At 42.5% G+C, this 18,966-nt stretch overlaps 2 protein-coding genes across 8 annotated transcripts in view; one reads left to right on the top strand and one right to left on the bottom strand.

Annotated features, from left to right (window-relative positions):
• Nucleotides 1-14,615, bottom strand: part of EHBP1 (EH domain binding protein 1) — a 310,727-nt gene extending 296,112 nt beyond the window's left edge. For 3 of the 7 annotated variants that reach the window (XM_070429313.1, XM_070429318.1, XM_070429317.1), the window contains exons 1-2: nucleotides 14,278-14,498; nucleotides 12,995-13,398 (exon numbers count right to left, since the gene is read on the bottom strand). In XM_070429313.1, the coding sequence (XP_070285414.1) occupies nucleotides 12,995-13,098 (104 nt within the window). In that variant the 5' untranslated portion in view covers nucleotides 13,099-13,398; nucleotides 14,278-14,498. Of the gene's footprint in view, nucleotides 1-12,994; nucleotides 13,399-14,277; nucleotides 14,499-14,597 lie in introns of those variants that run through there. The other 4 variants (XM_070429315.1, XM_070429316.1, XM_070429314.1 and 1 more) reach the window with 4 other exon arrangements.
• LOC139019641 (uncharacterized) lies at nucleotides 13,906-14,712 on the top strand. The gene has a single exon (XM_070428592.1). The coding sequence runs from the start codon at nucleotides 13,906-13,908 to the stop codon at nucleotides 14,710-14,712; it is 807 nt and encodes a 268-aa protein (XP_070284693.1).
• Nucleotides 14,713-18,966: the final 4,254 nt, after the last annotated feature.

The following is an 18,966-nucleotide window of genomic DNA, read 5'->3' as shown; positions in this document are numbered from 1 at the left end:
ACTTTAACACACACACACACACACACACACACACTACAAAACAACCAAAGGAAGAAAATGCAATTCAAATTTTTGACTCAATAAACATGTCTGGAGTACCAACAGGAATTATCATCCAGCATCTGCAAAAACTTTACTTCAGATACTTGAGAAAGAATAAAAAATATGATACTTCTAAAACTTGGCTTGATGATTTTAAGCAATTAGGAAACTTCTAAAATGACAATTTGCCAGCACCATTCCAGACTTACAAAAATCAGCAATTTCTCATAGGCATGAAAATTTCTCTGTATTTGCAAAGGGCCCTAGTGATTCTGAAATCAGCCAGTTTGAGAGGAATAGCTAAAAAACATTATCCAATAAAATATTCTGCAATGATGGAACTGTTCCACATTTGCACTGTCCAATAGGCTAGTCCCTAGCTACATGTGGCTAGTGAGCACTTGATATGTGCTAATGTGCCTGAGGAACTGAATTTTTAATTTAATTTAAATAAAATTAATTTAAATTTAGATGTAAATTGCTGGATGTGGTAAGTTGCTTCTGTACTGAACAACACAGAATTTGATGATTTATGTTAAGTATTCATTCTTCTAAATAAGTTGATTTAAATTAGATAATCAGAAAATTAGGTCCCTGGGCCATATTCTCTCATAAAGGGTCTTTATAAAGATTATATATTATAGTGACATAAGCATTATCCGATTTAACAATCTGAGTCTCTTGTAGGTGAAGACTATCTCAAATGCCATTCATATTTTTTTCATAATAAAAATCCTCTGAATTAAGTTCTAAGAAAAGTCCCTGCAAATTAATTAGCCAAAAAGAATATTATGTGAGCCAATGTGCTTTCCTTTTTTGCCTTAGCTGCCAGTAAACTCAGAACCAAGTCCAGTGTCCAATGGTAACTCCTCCGAAGTGCCTGGTAATGTACTTTTTACTCCTCTAAGACTATCTCTGTTCTATTTATATCCCTAAATTAGTCAACATAGTGTTATTTTAAATTCTAAAGCTGACAAACTCTTTTGGACATAGGCAAAGTATCAACTTTTAAAGTGATAACTTCCTTGCATTAAAGTCAATCTTTTTTGTTGTTTTTGAGGTATTAAAGTCATATTTAAGTGTTTTGTTATTTTAAAAGTATTTTAGGAGAAACCAAGATGGCGACATAGGTAAACACCGGAAATTGCTGCCTCGCACAACCACTTCAAAAATACAACTAAAAGACAAAACGGACATCACCCAGAACCACAGGAAGGCTGGCTGAGTGGGAATTCTACAATTAGAAGGGAAGAGAAAAGCACACTGAGACTCAGAGGAGGTGCGAAAGTAAAGTGCAGAGGTACGGAGGTGTGCGGAAAGGGCTGGCAACTGAGGATGCGGTTCTCTTTTTCAATTGGGAGGGAGACACAAGCACCTGACTGCTCTGAACTCCAGTCCCGGGCGAGTCTCTGGGAACCCAGACTCATACGGGGAGAAACTGGACTGTCTGGCAGCAGGCGGAACTTGAGGGCGGCTTTCTCTCAGAGGTGCTTGCAGCGATTACTGGGACACTGAGACCCGGGACCTCTTAGGGTAGGACTGAGGAGCAGCCATAGCTGTTTGCTCCGCCCTGTTGATTCCCTGAGACCCCACCCCACCCAAGCTGTGCACAGAGGCTTTTGCATATGAATGGCCTGGCCCTTTGCAATCTGAAAATTACCGAACAAACTGCAGCTGGGTCAGAGAGACCCAGAACTTCCAAAAGAAGGCCAAAAGGCCCCACAGCAGCTTGCATTGCTTCACAGCTGGGCCTCATTGGGGCACCTCCAAACCCCAAACAAGAGGAATCTGCAGATCTTTCCATAGCTCCTGCTGGGTAGCCTCAGGCAGAGGCTAAATTAGCACCTCCTTAGAGATCCAAGAGCCAGTGTACCCAGTGGTCAGAGTGGGACCATCCAGATTACAACTCCTCAGATCCATAAGGGACACACTCAGGGGGCAGACTCAGTGAGCACCAAAGCCCCACTGAAGCAAGTCTTGCCCCTAAGGGTGTCTCCAGCATAGAAGTTCTCCCACCACAAACACAGCTGATTCTCACAGCCAATTGGCCTGGAGGTCAATTCCTCCCAGTGATACCTACAACAATCAAGGCTTAACTACAACAAGACTGTGCACAAAGCCCACAAAGGGGTGTACCAAGATTGTCCACCTCAGGTAATTGGGGAGGCTGAGCCACTGGGCCCTATAGGACACCTAGCACAGAAAGCCACTCTATCAACACAGGGAAGCAGCCAAAATGCGGAGACAAACAAACAGGTCACAAATGACAGAAACAGAGGAAAGCAAACTACTGGATATAGAGTTCAAAACCACACTTACAAGGTTTTTCAAGAATTTTCTGGAAACCACCGATAAATTTAGTGAGACCCTCAAGAAATCTAGTGTGACTCTCGAGGTTATGAAAAAGGACCAACTAGAAATTAAGCATACACTGACTGAAATAAAGGATATTATGCAGAGTTCCAACAGCAGACTAGAGGATCGCAAGAATCAAGTCAAAGATTTGAAATGCGAAGAAGCAAAAAACACCCAACCGGAAAAGCAAAATGAAAAAAGACTCCAAAAATATGAAGATAGTGTAAGGAGCCTCTGGGACAGCTTCAAGCACACCAACATCCGAATTAGTGGGGTGCCAGAAGAAGAGAGAGAGCAAGATATTGAAAACCTATTTGAAGAAATAATGACAGAAAACTTCGCCTACCCGGTGAAAGAAATAGACTTACAAGTCCAGGAAGCGCAGAGAACCCCAAACTAAAGGAATCCAAAGAGGACCACACCAAGACACATCATAATTAAAACGCCAAGGGCAAAAGACAAAGAGAGAATCTTAAAAGCAGCAAGAGAAAGACAGTCAGTTACCTACAAGGGAGTACCCATACGACTGTCAGCTGATTTCTCAACAGAAACTTTGCAGGTCAGAATGGAGTGGCAAGAAATATTCAAAGTGATAAATGCCAAGAACCTACAACCAAGATTACTTTACCCAGCAAAGCTATCATTCAGAATTGAAGGTCAGATAAAGAGCTTCACAGATAAGGAAAAGCTAAAGGAGTTCATCACCACCAAACCAGTATTATATGAAATGCTGAAAGGTATTCTTTAAGAAGAGGAAGAAGAAGAAAAAGCTAAAGATACAAATTATGAACAACAAATACACATCTATCAACAAGTGAATCTAAAAATCAAGTGAATAAATAATCAAATGAACAGAATAAACTGGTGAATATAATATAATCAGGGGCATAGAAAGGGAGTGGACTGACTATTCTGGCGGGGGAGGGGTGTGGGGGTGCAGGAAGAGACTGGACAAAAATCGTACACCTATGGATGATGACGGGGGTGGGGGGGGTAAGGGCAGAGGGTGGGGTGGGAACCAAGTGGAGGGAAGCTATGGGGGGAAAACAGAGGAACAACTGTAATAATCTGAACAATAAAGATTTTTTTAAAAAATTAAAATCAATGGGGAAAAAAAAGTATTTTAAAAATAAAAACACTGGGATTAATAACACCTGGAAAAAATGTTAACAGATCAGATTTACCAAAAAAAATCTTACCATAGAAAGTTTATTAGCAAAGCTGTCTAAAAATATCACTATTACAGTGAAAAATAAGACAAACATATATTGACATTGACAGCCTATAATAATTTTACTGCCTCCATTTCACAACTCAGTCCCACTCCTTTTAAAAAAATATGCAACCCTAGCCAGTTTGGCTCAGTGGATAGAGTGTTGGCCTGCGGACTGAAGGGTCCTGGGTTCAATTCCGGACAAGGGCACATGCAAAAAATATATATATGCAAAAGCCCTGATGCAGGATATGAACATCCCTATTGAGCATTCAGTTCAAAATGCTTGTACAATTTTTTCTTCAGCACAGTGGACTATTTTTATATCATGCAGTGAACTACTTCAGTGACACTTTTGTTGAAATTTTCCACAAAATTAGAACAAACACATTTGATGCATCCATAGTACATTTTAACTTCTCTGAGCATTAAAGTCAATCAACTGCAAAACTAATGTGAAACTAAACTAAACCTTAAGAGTAGAACTTCTTCACATAACCCCATAAAATTTCATTTTAAAAATCAACTTTTAAAATACATAAACCAAGCCCAACCAGCATGGCTCAGAGGTTGAGTGTTGACCTGTGAACCAGGAGGTCACAGTTTGATTCACGGTTAGGGCATATGCCCGCATGGCTGCAGGCTCGATGACCAGTGTGGGGTGTGCAGGAGGCAGCCAGTCAATGATTCTCTCTCATCATTGATGTTTCTCCCTCTCTCTCTCCTTTCCTCTCTGAAATCAATAAAAATACATTTTAAAAAATACATAAACCAAGACCTAATACCAAAATAAAGTGAGGGAATTACACACTACCAAAAGATACAATTTACTCCATGGATTCATTTAAAAAATCATGACAGGGAAAAAAAATTTTAAAGAAAAACTGTCATAAAAAATATATCCTAAAAATTACGTTCATCATAGTGTACATGTGCACACATGCATACACACACACACACACACACAAATGTTGGCAAATTAACTCTACTTGATGGTACATTGTTGTAAATTCTTTGCTGAGCACCTAGGATCCTATACAAGGACACAGGTTCACAGGAGTTACCTTAACAAGTATGAAGTGCCACTGCCACTTTAGTACAAGTTTGCTTTGGTAGTGTGGAGTCAGCCTATCCCTATACTTTGGGAATATTTTCAGGTTTTAATGCATAGATAAATTGTATTTTTTTTTCCATCAATTCAATGCCAAACAAAATCCTTTGTGCCAGACAGGGTCCATGGATCCAAAATCAAATTCCAAAGAATTTGGAGTTATTGAGTTCTCAATTCTACACACTCTCAATACTAAACATCCTCTTTTTTTTTTTAATGAATACCACAAGTTCCTTAATCAGACCACTCTTTCAACATGTAATAGCCCAAACTAAATTGCCATGACAATCCACTATGATCCTTTATCTTTTCATCTCAATTTCTCATTCCTACTCAGGTCACCTTTCACTCTCTCCTGATAGTCACTACTATGGTGATCTACACCTTACCCAGACTGTTTATCCTTTATATTTCCAATCAATCTGGTCCACATCCCTACTACCCTAGTCAGGGAGCAGCACTGACAACTTCAATGTTCTATTTCTGACCTTATCGGAAGGGGGGAGGAGACGCTTGTGGAGTACTGTTTATAAAATCTACAGTAGTGTACAGTAATGCCCTATGCCTTCACACTCTCACCACTCACTCATTGAGTAATCCAGAGCAATTTCTAGTCCTGCATGTTCCATTCATAATATGTACCCTATACAGATGAAGCATTTATCTTTTATACTGTATCTCTACTGTGTCTTTTCTATGTTTAGATACATTTAGGTGCACAAATACTTACCACTGTGTTACAATTGCCTAGTATTCAGTATAGAAACATGCTGTACAGGTTTGCAGCCTAAGAGCAATACCATGTAACCTTGGTGTATATTGGAGGCTATAACAACTAGGTTTGTTTAAGTGCACTCTATAATGTTCACACAACAACTTTGCCTGATGATGCATTTCTCAGAAGGTGTCCCCATAGTTAAGTGACACATGACTGTACTAAGTGACTACAGCCTCTTCTCTCCCCTGAGCTCGAGACTCTTATAATTAACTGCTCAATTAAGACGTCCATCCGGATGTCCCAAATTTTAAGAAAAGCAAAGCCAATTTTTGATTTCTCTTTCATGCCAAACCTTGTCCTTCCCAAGTGTTCCCCATCCCTGTTATTATTATATTCACCTGGTTGCTCAGGCCAAAAAACTATAATCATTACTGATTTCTCTCTCACTTTATATCATATCTAATCCATTATTAAATTCTGTCAACTATACATTCAAAAACATTTATTTCCAGTAACATAGGTATATACATTTGTCAAAACTTTGCCCTGGCCTGTGTGGCAGAATTGGTTGGAGCATTGTCCCCTGTACCGTAAGGTCACAGGTGCGATTCCCAGTCAGGTCACATGCCTAGGTTTCTAGTTTGATCCCTAGTGTGAATGAGTGCAGAGGCAACTGATCAATGTATTTCCCTCACATCAATGTTTCTCTCTCTCTCTTTCCCTCCCTCTCTCCCTCCTTTTCTTAAAATGTATTCCAAAAGTAGGTTTTTCACATCAAGGCTGATGTACCTCTGTCTCACTACTAGATAGTCAACAGAGAAATGCTTGCTGAATCCACCCAGATTCAGAAGTGGATCTGAATTACTTACTAATGTAATTTGGACTTCATAAACTGAAGTTAACACTTAGAGTGCATGTAGCATCCTGACGTCCAATTGGAATGTTAAATTGGGTTCAGTTACAGAGAGCTTGGGACATCTGATTAAGGAGTTTATATTTACTCAACAGGCCAGCATTACAAACTTAAGCACTGGAAAGAGCTACTTTTTTTACTTTTCAAATCCTGAGGTCACAAGGTTTGCAGAGAGGTGTGGAATAATGAAAAAATACAAGGTGTTACTTTGAAGGATATATATACACCTTTTTATACCTCTAGAATTTTGAACCATGAGATTATATTACCTATTTTTAAAATAAATTATAATTAAAACTATTTAAAAACAAGAAATTCTTATGTGACAGAAAAATCAGAAACAAATATATTTATGCCTTTTTAAGAAAAACTTATACTTTTTGAATGCCATAACTAAGAATTAGATAGAAAAAATATAAGAACATAAAATACATTATATGTTTAGGTGATATAGACATATACACAGAAAACTAAAATACATGCTCATACATAATGGTTCTTTACCAAAAATTAGGGAGGTTCTACTGGAATTGGATTCTACAACCTTAATACCATAACTACAACATGCCAATTTTCAACTAGTTTCCTTCAGTACCTGAACAGCCATTGAGTGCTCATATGTGAAGACTTCTCTCAGAAGTCTAAAAGCCTGCCAGTGATAAAAGAATAGAATAAGAAATAAACTACGATAAAAGAGAGCACAGTCTCTTTCTCTCAAACTCATCTCCAGTGGCCAGTCTCACCACTTGCCAACAGCTACATCAGTTAAGAGAGATTAATAATTAAATGACTTGGGGACAACCATAAGAGTAGGAGATATAAACTTTTATCTCCAAATTTGCCAGAGCTCTACCTGGCAATCAAGGAGTGATGAGGAACAGGATCTCGCAATACAGGGTCATTCTGGTTTTTGTTCCTGACTTAAATTCTAGAACACTACACCATGAAAGAATCAGGAAGTGGACACTGTTGAGCTAAGGGAAATCATGCTGCATCAATCAGGGCAAAGGCAAAATATGATAAATGGCAACAAAAAGAAAGCAGAAATCCCAAACCCTCTAATCTATAGAATCCATCTTTTGATCAAGGACAAAGTGCTGTGAGTTTACTCATGTCCTAGTCCTAGATCAAAAGGTGGCCTCCTTAAACCTTACCTTCATCCTGTTACCTGCCATGTCTAGACTCAAACCCTATGGCTATGACAAGAGAACACGGGGAAAAGTTTCTTTTCCATAATCATAGAAATAACACATTCTCCCTAGGAAAATATACCCTGATTCCCATTACTATGCCTTTTCTAAATCCTTTGAGTTTCATCTTCATTTTTTTGAGTTTCAAATTCATGTAGAAGTCAGTGTATTTTAAATATACTTTATCCTAAAGTCCTGAATGAGCACTTGGTAAGATTTAAAACATGACATTAAAATGCTACTTCTTGCCAGGCCAGTGTAGCTCGGTGGTTGAGCATCTACCCAGGAACCAGAAGGTCATGGTTCCATTCCTGGTCAGGGCATATGCCCAGGTTTCAAGCTCAATCCCCAGTGTGGGGCATGCAGGAGGCAGCCAATCAATGATTCTCCCTCATCACTGACGTTTCTATCTCCCTCTCCCTCTCCTTTCCTCTCTGAAATCAATAAAAATATATTTTTAAAAATCCTATATAATAAAATCCTAATATGCAAATCGACCGAACGGCAGAACAACCGGTCACTATGATGCACACTGACCACTGGGGGGGTGGGGCCGGCCAGCAGGCAGCACCAGGCCACCAGCCAAAGCAGATGCCAGTGGGCCCCCCCCCTCCCCCAGATCACCCCACCCGCCCGTCACCCCACAGATGGCTCTGATCACCAACCAGGCCTAGGGACCCTACCCTATATATTGGGAACAGTCTCTTAGATTTAAAAGTTAAAACCTGGCAAAGCTACTCTAACACTGAAAAAGCAGGATGATGCAGCAATGACATGCATGGACTCTGCCTTGCACATTTTGTGGTCAGCCCTGATTCTGACACTTATAACTGTGACAAAGCCAATTACTTCACTTGTCTCTGCTTCAATTTTTTCACCCATAAGATGGGGAAAATGGTACTACTGCCTCAGAAGGATCATGTTATGTACCACTTTTTATAATCAGGACAAAAAAATGTAGCTGCCCATACAAAAGCAAGATGCCTTTCACCTGTATGAAAAGTATGGTCACTAATACATGCAACAACCCGAATTGCGAGAAGGATGTCCAACTGCCGATTTAGGCCCGTAAACCGGCAATTGGACATCCCCCAAGGAGTCCCAGATTGTGAGAGGGACCCTCCCCCTCCACCCCCGTGCATGAATTTCATGTACCCGGCATCTAGTCTAGTAAATAAATAAAAGACAATGGTACCTACATACACAGGTTACCTCCAAAGGCACAACCCTAATAAAATGATAATTCATCTTTCTTTTTATAGTTTACTAGAGGCCCGGTGCACAAAAATTTGTACACTCAGGGGGGTCCCTCAGCCTGGCCTGTGCCCTCTCGCAGTCTAGGACCCCTCGGGGGATGACCACCTGCTGGCTTAGGCCCACTCCCCGGGGGATTGGGCCTAAGCTGGCAGTCAGACATCCCTCTGGCAGCCTGGGAGCCCTCAGGGGAATGTCCACTTGCCAGCAGGGAGCAGGCCTAAGCTGCAGTCAGACATTCTTAGTGCTGCTGAGGAGGCAGGAGAGGCTCCCACCACCACCACTATGCTGGCAGCCATCAGCCTGGCTTGTGGCTGAGCAGAGCTCCCCCTGTGGGAGTGCACTGACCACCAGGGGGACAGCTCCTGCATTGAGCGTCTACCCCCTGGTGGTCAGTGTGTGTCATAGTGACCAGTCATTCCCAGTCGTTCTGCATATTACCCTTTTATTATATAGGATAGAGGCCTGGTGCATGGGTGGGGGCCGGCTGATTTGCCCTGAATGGTGTCCCGGATCAGGGTGGGGGTCCCCCGTGGGGTGCCTGGCAAGCCTGGGTGAGGGGCTGAGGGCCATTTTCAGACTGGCCACACCCCCTTCAGGGTGGGGGTCCCCGCTGGAGTGCCTGGCCAGACTGGTGAGGGGCTGAGGGCCGTTTTCAGACTGGCCACACCCCCTTCAGGGAGGGGGGTCCTGCTGGGGTGCCTGGCCAGTCTGGGTGAGGGGCTGATGGCTATTTGCAGGTTGGCCAAGCCCCCCAGCGGGGACCCTCACCCCATGAGGGTGTGGCCAGCCTGTGTGAGGGGCTGATGGCTGTTTGCATGCTGGCCACGGCCCCCAGCCACCCAAGCTCCCAGTGGAGGCTGGCTGGAAGCAGGTATCTGGGATTTATTTATCTTCTATCATTGAAACTTTGTTGCCTTGAGCAGAGCTGGCGGGAAGCTTGGCTTCCTCCATTGCTGGGGCAACCAAGCCTCCTGCTTGCTCCAGCTCCATGGCTGCCGGCCGCCATCTTGGTTGGGTTAATTTGCATATAGTCGCTCTGATTGGCTGGTGGGCGTGGTCTGGGGCGTAGCAAAGGTATGGTCAATTAGCATCTTTGTCTTTTATTAGTGTAGACTAGAGGCCTGATGAGCGAAACTCGTGCAAGGGGCTCGGCCCTCACAGCCGCAGTGACTTGCCTCAGCCCTCACAGCCCCGGCTTCATCCGTAAAGTTGTCCGGAAGGACGTGCGGAAGGTTGTTCGGCTGTCCAGTCTAATTAGCATATTACGCTTTTATTATTATAGATTCCTTCTTCTCTAATTTATACCAGATGTATTTTCCTATCCTCTCAATACTTGCAATTTATCTTCAATGCCATTACTGATCTCCTTTTATTCAATTGGCATCTCTAAATTTCTTTCTTTACCTTTTATTCTTCCATACCCCCAAAATAATACCTAAATGTAAAAGTAGCTAATAAAAAATTGTCTTACTATGCACCCAAGTCTATTTTTTTCTTATTTCCTTTAAATAGTTTCTAACTCATAACACACACATCCAATAATTTAAAATGTATTGCAAAGATCAAAATGAGGAATGGTAAAAATAAAGGAAGAAAAAATTATAGGCTAAAAGTGTAGAAATTGGTCCTAATTTGTATCTATCACAGAACCCTATGAAAGTAAGGCAAAAGGAATACTAACTAAAAGTCATTACAACAAATTTTTATATATTGAAAAGATTTTAAAGCTCTATTTAGGGATCCACTTATAAAATTCCAGTACATCAAACAAATGTTTTTCTTTGAGCCTGTCACCTTGTTAGTTTTAAACTATATTGTTAAATGAGGTGGGGAGAAGCAAAATATTTAGAACTAATGCCTGAATATTCTAGAACATCCAAATGTTTTTAGTGTTAAGGCCAGATCCTATAATAAAGATCCTATCAATAAGAAATACTTGTAATGAGGATCTTCTTCACGTATTCCTTAGCTTGGTTAGTAGTACACCCAGTCTTCCAAGCCAGAAACTTGGGTGTCAACTTAGACCTTTCCCTCTCCCTCATCCCAATTCTTTCCGGACCTCTGACTGATATGACCACTTATGTGTCCTAAGTGTTCATCTAGTCTATTCTCTCCATTCCCTCTGCCACTGCCTTAGTCTAACCCTTTTCCCTCATCTTATCTATTGCAACAGCTACCCCTAACATTACTGCCTCCATTTACTATGATCCTTACTCCATGCTCTCATCAAGTGATTTTCCAAAATGTCAACCTACTGTCTCTTCCACTCAAAACCGTTCACTATGTCCCTACGTAGCGAAAGGATTTGAGTGGAAGAGACGGTAGGTTTTTTGAGGATTTGAATCCTTCCTGCCTCTCAATCATCATATCCCATTGCACTACCCCCGTCCTGCACTTTAAGCTTCATTATCAAAATCCACTGCTTGCATTTCCAGCACACCCAAGCTATTTAATACCCCATGCTTTTGCATAAACTGCTGCTTCAGTCTAGAATATCTTTCATTTCTTCCCCCCTTGGCTTCCTGGCCAACTACTATGAATCTTTCAAAACCCATCTTAGATTCCAGGAAGGCATCCCAAGACCCTACCCCCTCTCTATCCTTAAGAGTTAAATATTTCCTTCTCTGCCAACTTTGTAAGTAATAATGGCATTTGTTGGGCATTTACTATGTGCCTGACTCTGTTAGAAGCATTTTCATGTATTAACTCGTTTAATCTTCACAATAACCCTTCCTATGAAGTGGTACCATTATTACCTTTGTGGATATTTAAACTAAACCACAGACAATTAAATAAGCTGTCCCCAAGGATGCCCAGCCGTTAAGTGATGAACACAGATTAAAATCCTGACAGCATACATATTTATATTATTGCACTGATCACAGTGAATTTATTTACATGACCATCTTTACCCTGAACTATGAGCTCCTTGTAGGGATTGTCATATTCAACTCTAAAGCCACACTCCCTAGTATAAAGTGGGTAATCAGTACATGCATTTCTTGAGTTGCATATAAAATAACATTCCTAACAAGTTCAAGAAAAATCACTCAGAAACTAGTTTCCAAATAAAAATTCAAATATGCTGTACAAGTTCTAGAATAGAGCAAGCCATTTTTCCAACTAATAAAAAGAATGTCAAATAGAGAGATTAATACAGACATGAGATTATAGTTCTTGTGGACAGTAAAATGGACTTATTTTTGCAGTAATACTGCTTAATTACTGCAATAAATCAAAACCCAAAGGACCATTTGCTTAACATTAACTTTTTTCCTCTCACTAAATAAGAATCCTTCTTACTGATTATTCAGGGCAGTGAAAAGAAAGCCCTAAATTTACTTTGCTCAAGTGGAAAGAAGCAAATCATAGACCAGCATTACTAATTGCTTCCTTAAGTCTGGCCAAGAACTGTATCCCATTAGGCAATTAAAATAAAACAGTTGCCTGACTAAGCATATAGCAAAAGAATTTCTAAAGTTATGTAGACTGGCATTCCATTATTCAAATAATGAAAAATTCTTTATCTTAAGCAAAGAAAAATGAAAAATCAAGAAAAAAGAACATTATCACCATACCACAAGAATATAGAATTTTTAGCTTAAAACATATGCTTATGTTTATAATATTCCAATAGCTATTCTGTTCCCTTAAATTATAAAAATCAAAGTTATTCTAACACTCACGATGAAAGACTTCAAGACCAAACCTACTGTATTTAGTGTGTTCTCACAGTTACAGTCCTCTGAGCCATGCTGAAGTGCAATAATTAAAACCCAAAGGGACAATACCAGCAGCATCAATGCACACATTACATACTGGTTAGACTCGCAGTGGTTCTCAACCTGTGGGTGGCGACCCCTTTGGGGGTCGAACAACCCTTTCACAGGGGTCGCCTAAATACATCCTGCATATCAGACATTTATATTACGATTCATAACAGTAGCAAAATTACAGTTATGAAGTAGCAACGAAAATAATTTTATGGTTGGGGGTCACCACAACACAAGGAACTGTATTAAAGGGTCGCGGCATTAGGAAGGTTGAGAACCACTGTAGAGGAATCTGTCCCCTGCCCTGCTTCTACACACTTGTACACTACAGAAAGGTAAATCTGCTGTCAGAAGAAGCAGCGTTTAGGCCACGGTGAGTTTAGGCCACAGCAGAGCAAACTCTACCCCCAGGCATGCCTTACCATTTCTTGGTGCACTCAACCATCAGCTCCTGGTAGGAGGCCACAAACTGGAACTTAGAGGCATGTTTTCCTACGCGCTGCAGTCTCTTCCAAACTGAAGCCATGATGATCCGTCCACACACTGGAGCAGTTCTGGATTAGCAACACAGCAGCTTTAAACAAAGCAGAGGGTCCAAAGCAAAGAAGCTTTGCATGTATGTCTGTACTTTTAAAAACTCATCTACAACTTGAAATGACGTTTGGGGTCCATAAGTCTTCTCCCTGTTTCATAGGGTATATCCCATCTTAGATGAATGGCCTGGCCAAGAACAGTGTGATATACATGACAGGATGAGTGAGTGGAGGTTCCCTCATGGAGACATCACCATCCCATCTCAGGGGCTATATGACGTGTATTCCGAGAACTGAAAAAGCAAAATAAAGAGGGGGAAAAAAAAATATGAGGAGAGACACATGACAAGTGACTAACCACCCTCGTTGGATGACACTGCAACAGACATCCCCAGTTCTCCACGCGTTTTCCAAACAATGAAACAAAACACCAACCTCAAAGGCCAGTAAGTAACATCAAGGATACAAGACACCGAGGGGAAAAATGACAATTCACACCGAAGACGTGGAGCGGTCCAGGTGGTAGTCGGCACCCACAACAATCCGGAGCCGCACGTCAGGGCCCCCCACCCCCCACCCCCGCCCCTCCCCAACCCGGGCATCACAGAAGGGCGAGCAGAGCGGGAAAGTGTAGGGATGCCATTCAGTGTCCACGGCCAGTCAAAGGGGGGGGAGTGGAATATTTTAAAATAAACTTTGCTTTTCAGCCGGTCATTAATAGCCTCGAGTCCTAGCAAGTGCGCTTGGAACACATTAAGGAGCAGGGAGGAGTGCTGCTGTCGAGTCGGAGGGGGACACGGATGGGGAAGGAGGAGCGGAGGGGAATCTCCAGGCGGAGGGAGGGCACCGTCCCGGCTCCAGGCCCCTCGGGCTCTCCTTCACCTCCGCTGCCAACCGCAGAGAAACGGCAACTCCCGCCGGGGCGAGAAGCGATGCCCAGCGGGGCGAGGGCACCGAGCGGGGTCCAGGGCGCGGCGCCTCCCTCCCCCATCCTCAGGGACGGTCCGCCGGAGCCTCCTCCGCTCCCGCACGGAGCCCAGACCCCGGCCCCCCGGCGGAGGCCGGCGGCGGCTCGCCCGCGGCCCCTGTCACCCCGGCGATGCCACCAGACCCCAGCCCGGTCCCCTCGCCCCGGCCCCCGCCGCACGTCCCCTCCCGGGCCCTCCTCACACCTCTCATCCCGCTGTCGGGCTGAGTCTAGCCCCGTACCCGCCTCAGCGCCGCTCCTCCGTCGCCGCCACAGCAGCAGCCGCCGCCACCGCCACCGAGTCCTCCATCCCCGCCGGAGCCACATGGAACAGCCGAGCCAGCCGTGGCGCTCGAGGGAGCCCGGGTCTGCGGCCCCTCGGGCGGACGGCGCGCCTCACGCCCGCCCCCTCCCGGACGGAGTCGCCCCGCGACCGTCCCCCACCCGACAAAACCCTGCCGGAGCCGCCGCTCAGCGCCCAGCACCCCCTCCCCCGCCTTCCTCCGCCGCCGCCACCATCATTACCTCCCCCGCCGCACCTCTCACACTAACCCTACCCACAGCGGCTCAACCGCCGTCCGCGCCGCCGCCGTTGGCCAGCCCCGCGCAGGCCCCGCCCACCTCGGCGGCGAGCCTTTGAGCGGCGGGGCCTCCTCATTGGCCGATCCGGGTGCCCATCACAGGGGCTCCACTCCCAAGCTCTGGAGGTGTTTTCCCCCCAGCCGGAACGCCGCACACCGATCTACCCTTCTTATTTAAAAAAAAAAAAAAAAAAAAAAAAGAAAGAAAAAAAAAATTGGAACTTACTAAGGACGATCCCGCCCATTCTTCTGATTGGCTTGGAGCGGGAAGCGCTAGGCAGGAGGAGTAAGGAGTGTTTATGGTGAACTGGAACGTGGTTGCTGAAGGTGAATGCCTGTCAACCGCGAGCCGGGTGCCGGGAGGGGTTCCTGGCTGAGTCGGTGGTGGGAGAGCGCGGGGCTGCCTTCGCTGCAGCCGTGGGCAGTGCCACCGGCTGCTGTGGTTTTCTCTCTTCGTCTCCTATCCCCACCCCAGGAGTTGGGTGCGCCCTCTCCTCCGCCACTAAGCAACTAGGGGTGTTGGTGCACACAGCCTTGTTTTCACCCGATTTCTCCAGACAGATTGAAGTTCTGTCCCTGCCAGTCCCCGCCTAACATTCAATCAACTGGTCCCCCACGGGACTCAATGACACAAGCTAGACACAAAATGTTTACGGTGCAATTTCTTCTTGTTCTGATTCTTCAACATTTCCTTGGATCTTGGTTTCTCCCCATCGCTGTGGGTCTTTTTCCCCCTGGTAGGAACTGTACATGGATTTGGGAGTGGCTGACATATTTAAAAAAAAAAAAAAAAATGGTGGTTAATAGGCAAAGGCGAGGATAAAATAACCTAAGAAGAGTGTGAGGGGCAGGGGTAGCTTAACCTTAAAAGAGCCAAGGACCCTTTTGGGAATACGATGAAAGCTCTTAGAGGCTTCCCCAAGGAGGAAAAAAATGTCCAGTCACAAATTTGTTTTCAATTTTAGTTGCTCCACAGACGTCTGGTGTAGAGAAAGAGGACAAAGAATGGGATTGGGGGTGGAGGCGGGGGGATCTCAACATTTAAGGAATAAGCAGAGTAAAGTGAGAAAGAGACCGAGGAGGAATGGTCAGAGAAGTAAGAGCACCCTACAAGCAATAGGCAAACATAGGGTGTCCCCCCAAAAAGGTATACACACACTTTGAATAATTATAAAGGCAGTGTTTATTAAAATACATTTCATTTTCAAAATTGAGCTATCCGCTGTTAAAGTGTGTATACATGTTTTGGGACACCCTGTAGTTTCAAAAAAGAGGGAAGCTAATATATAAAAAGAAAATAAGCAGGATGGGTCCTGGAAACAATAAGGGTTATTAATCTTACTAAGGATGCGAGCGTAGGATGCATGGACAAAGTAGCTTGAAAGGTGTTAGGGTATAGAGAATGATTGATTCTTTCAGAGACTCAACAGAAGAGCATGATGGGTGAGAATTGAGCAAATCTATAGAGATAGCAGGGAAAGAGAAAGGAGAAAGACAGATGTTGAAGAATCAAGAGATGGGGAGACAGAAGGCTTGAATCTAGTATCTAATTCTATTTCCATTGCAGTACAGAAAGTGAACCAATGTGCATTTTACAGAAAAGGACATAGATTATCACTTATTTTACTATCGTCATAATTTTAAAATATTAGGACAACCGTAGTAATTATATTGATTCTTATTTTTTGTGTACATCTTAGTAAACCTGAGTGGTTTATTAAGTCACTCCAACCTACAGCCATTATGATCTAATACAGTGATATATTCTGCATCATTAACAGACTTTAAGTGTATGGGTTTTTTTAAATGGCTAATTTATTTTTTAAAGATTTTATTGATTTTTTTTTTTTTTTAGAGAGAGAGAAGGGATAGGGGGAGAGAGAGAGAGAGAGAGAGAGAGAGAGAGAAATGGCTAATTTAGAAAAATAGTCAAACTATTTTAATCTAAGTTGCCCTTCAGAAACAACCCACATGATGATCAGGAGGGTTTTGCATCCTATTTATTATTGTTCTTCAGAAGTTCTCAAATTGTCTCATGTGGTCATCCTGGTTTCTTTTAATACTATGTCCTTGCCTCAAGGGAGGAAAAAAAAGACTTTATTGTTAAGAAATTATCTTAAAAGCAACCAGTTTTAAATAAGTATCTTTCTTTAAAAAAATTAGAAAATAAAAGAACTATGCCGGAACCCCTCCCTCCCCCCCCCCCCGCCCCCCCGCCCCCCACCCTCACCCCCCCAGGAAATCTTTCTCAAGTTGTAGGAAACTTAAGAGACCAACAAAGAGTTTCTTGAAAGATAGCTCATCTTTGTAGGGGAAGTATTTTTCTTGGATATACTAGTAAACTTATTTTTCAGTCTTGTTGCAGAGGTAGCTAAGAAGAGACCAAGGAATTGAAGCAGACCTTGACATAGTTCAGCTGCTGAGCCCAAGTTCATAGGCTGGCTCCTGGAAGCTCCACAGAGCAGCTACTTCTCCCCTCGTAAATTTAAAAAAATAAAATAAAATAACCTGTCTGCTAACTAAATTTATTGAAGAACCTTCAATATAGAATATGTTAGTGTATTTTGCCCAGGAAGCTGATAATTATTGAATAGCAACTGATTATTGGTCATATTAAATACTATTATTAGTACATAAAAGATACAGTCTCTGTTCTCAAAGAGTTTTCATAAACAGATGTTCAGCATGCATGCAAGAAAGCAATATGAATTACTTAACATCTCTGAGTTCCAGCTTCTTATTCTGTCAAAGGAAAAAACATGCCTATCTTTCTGGGATGTTGAGAAGATATGTATGTAAAGAACCTGGCGCATAGTAAACAGTCAATAAATGGTAATTGATAATGTACACTATTGTGCTTGGTAGCAAACTCAAACATCAAGAAACAAACAGAACTCCAATCAATACTTAGTTGCTACCAAACATCACTACCTCAAAGACTAAAGAATCTCAAAAGAAACAGTGTGTTTAACATTGTTCCTTTCCTATTAAATCAGTGATTACCAACAGTATAACACCAATAGTTTCTGTGGACTCAGGATTTTATAACTACTAAGAATTCACTTACCCTCAATCCTCATCACTACCTTTTGTGTCCTGTATTAGCGGAGGTCTGTTGCCATGCTACAAGTTACCCTTTCTCGAGGCCCCCCATTTCCCCAACCTGCGAGCAGAGACATCCCTCTTCCAAGGTGGAATTGCTTACTGTGGTTCTGCCTCTTTCTAATCCTCTGTTTACTCAGGTCTTGATTTATCATCTCCTTCTGTCCTAGGCTTAATCTGCATAAAAGACACCTGTGAGTGGAAGTTAGTTTAATTGTCCTGTCCACTTGTCCCAAGTGTTGATCACAACATTTTATAGATGTTTTACTTAACAGAGGCATCAACATTTGAAATAATTTTGATTTTGCCTTTAAATATCATCAAGCTTACAGTGAAGATAGAATAAGAAGAAATAAGTGAAAAATGCCATCCAAAAACTTTAAATCTTCTCTGCCATGACAATTTTGAAATGATAGAAATTATTTTCAAAGAAGCAACTTTTCTGTTTTAGAAACCCCCAAAATGGATATTCTAGTCTATAAAATGCAACTATAGGTTTGAATTATCATTCCTGGTGATAAAATTCTTATGTTTGGGTTTTACAGTTTTTGTACTAAAAATTGTCAGAGGTATGATAGCAGGATTTAATTACTAAAAGAATTTATCTGTGCCTTAGTCATAGTAATAAGATTTACTCCCAATAACAACAATGCAAGGTTTTGCATTGTTTTCCATTACCATAGCACTTATACTACACAACAATATTACTGATGAACTTATTTCTTTTAAATCTATAGCAAACAATTTACTTCTAACAATCCTACAGCAATATTTATGTACTTGAAAAACTCACTGTGGCCCTGGCTGGTTTGGCTCAGTAGATAGAGCGTTGGCCTCTGGACTGTAAGGTCCCGGGTTTGATTCTGGTCAAGGGACCATCCCCAGTGGGGGGCGTGCAGGAGACAGTCAATCAATGATTCTCATCATTGATGTTTCTATCTCTCTCTCCCTCTCCCTCCTTCTCTGAAATCAATAATAATAATGGGAAGAAACCTCCCTGTGGCAGGCTAATACTTTGAAATGTTAACCAATGGTTTTCGTAGCAGTTGTTTTTCCAACTATTTCTTTTTATCCTAAGGCCATTCCCAAACCCTTATAACCCACCCTAAGACACCCTCGGCATCACACCCACTCTCACTTAGGCTTGTCTTTGCTCATTATTTCAGGAAAGGAGTATAACAGAATGCAGAGAAACAGAATTTTTCCTTGGT

The sequence above is a fragment of the Myotis yumanensis genome, unplaced genomic scaffold, assembly GCF_028538775.1.
Source record: "Myotis yumanensis isolate MYYU_CA2020_CCGP unplaced genomic scaffold, mMyoYum1.0.hap1 SCAF_11, whole genome shotgun sequence".
Taxonomy (NCBI): domain Eukaryota; kingdom Metazoa; phylum Chordata; class Mammalia; order Chiroptera; family Vespertilionidae; genus Myotis; species Myotis yumanensis.
The sequence above is the reverse complement of the archived record's forward strand: the minus strand, read 5'-3'. Positions and strand labels throughout refer to the sequence as shown.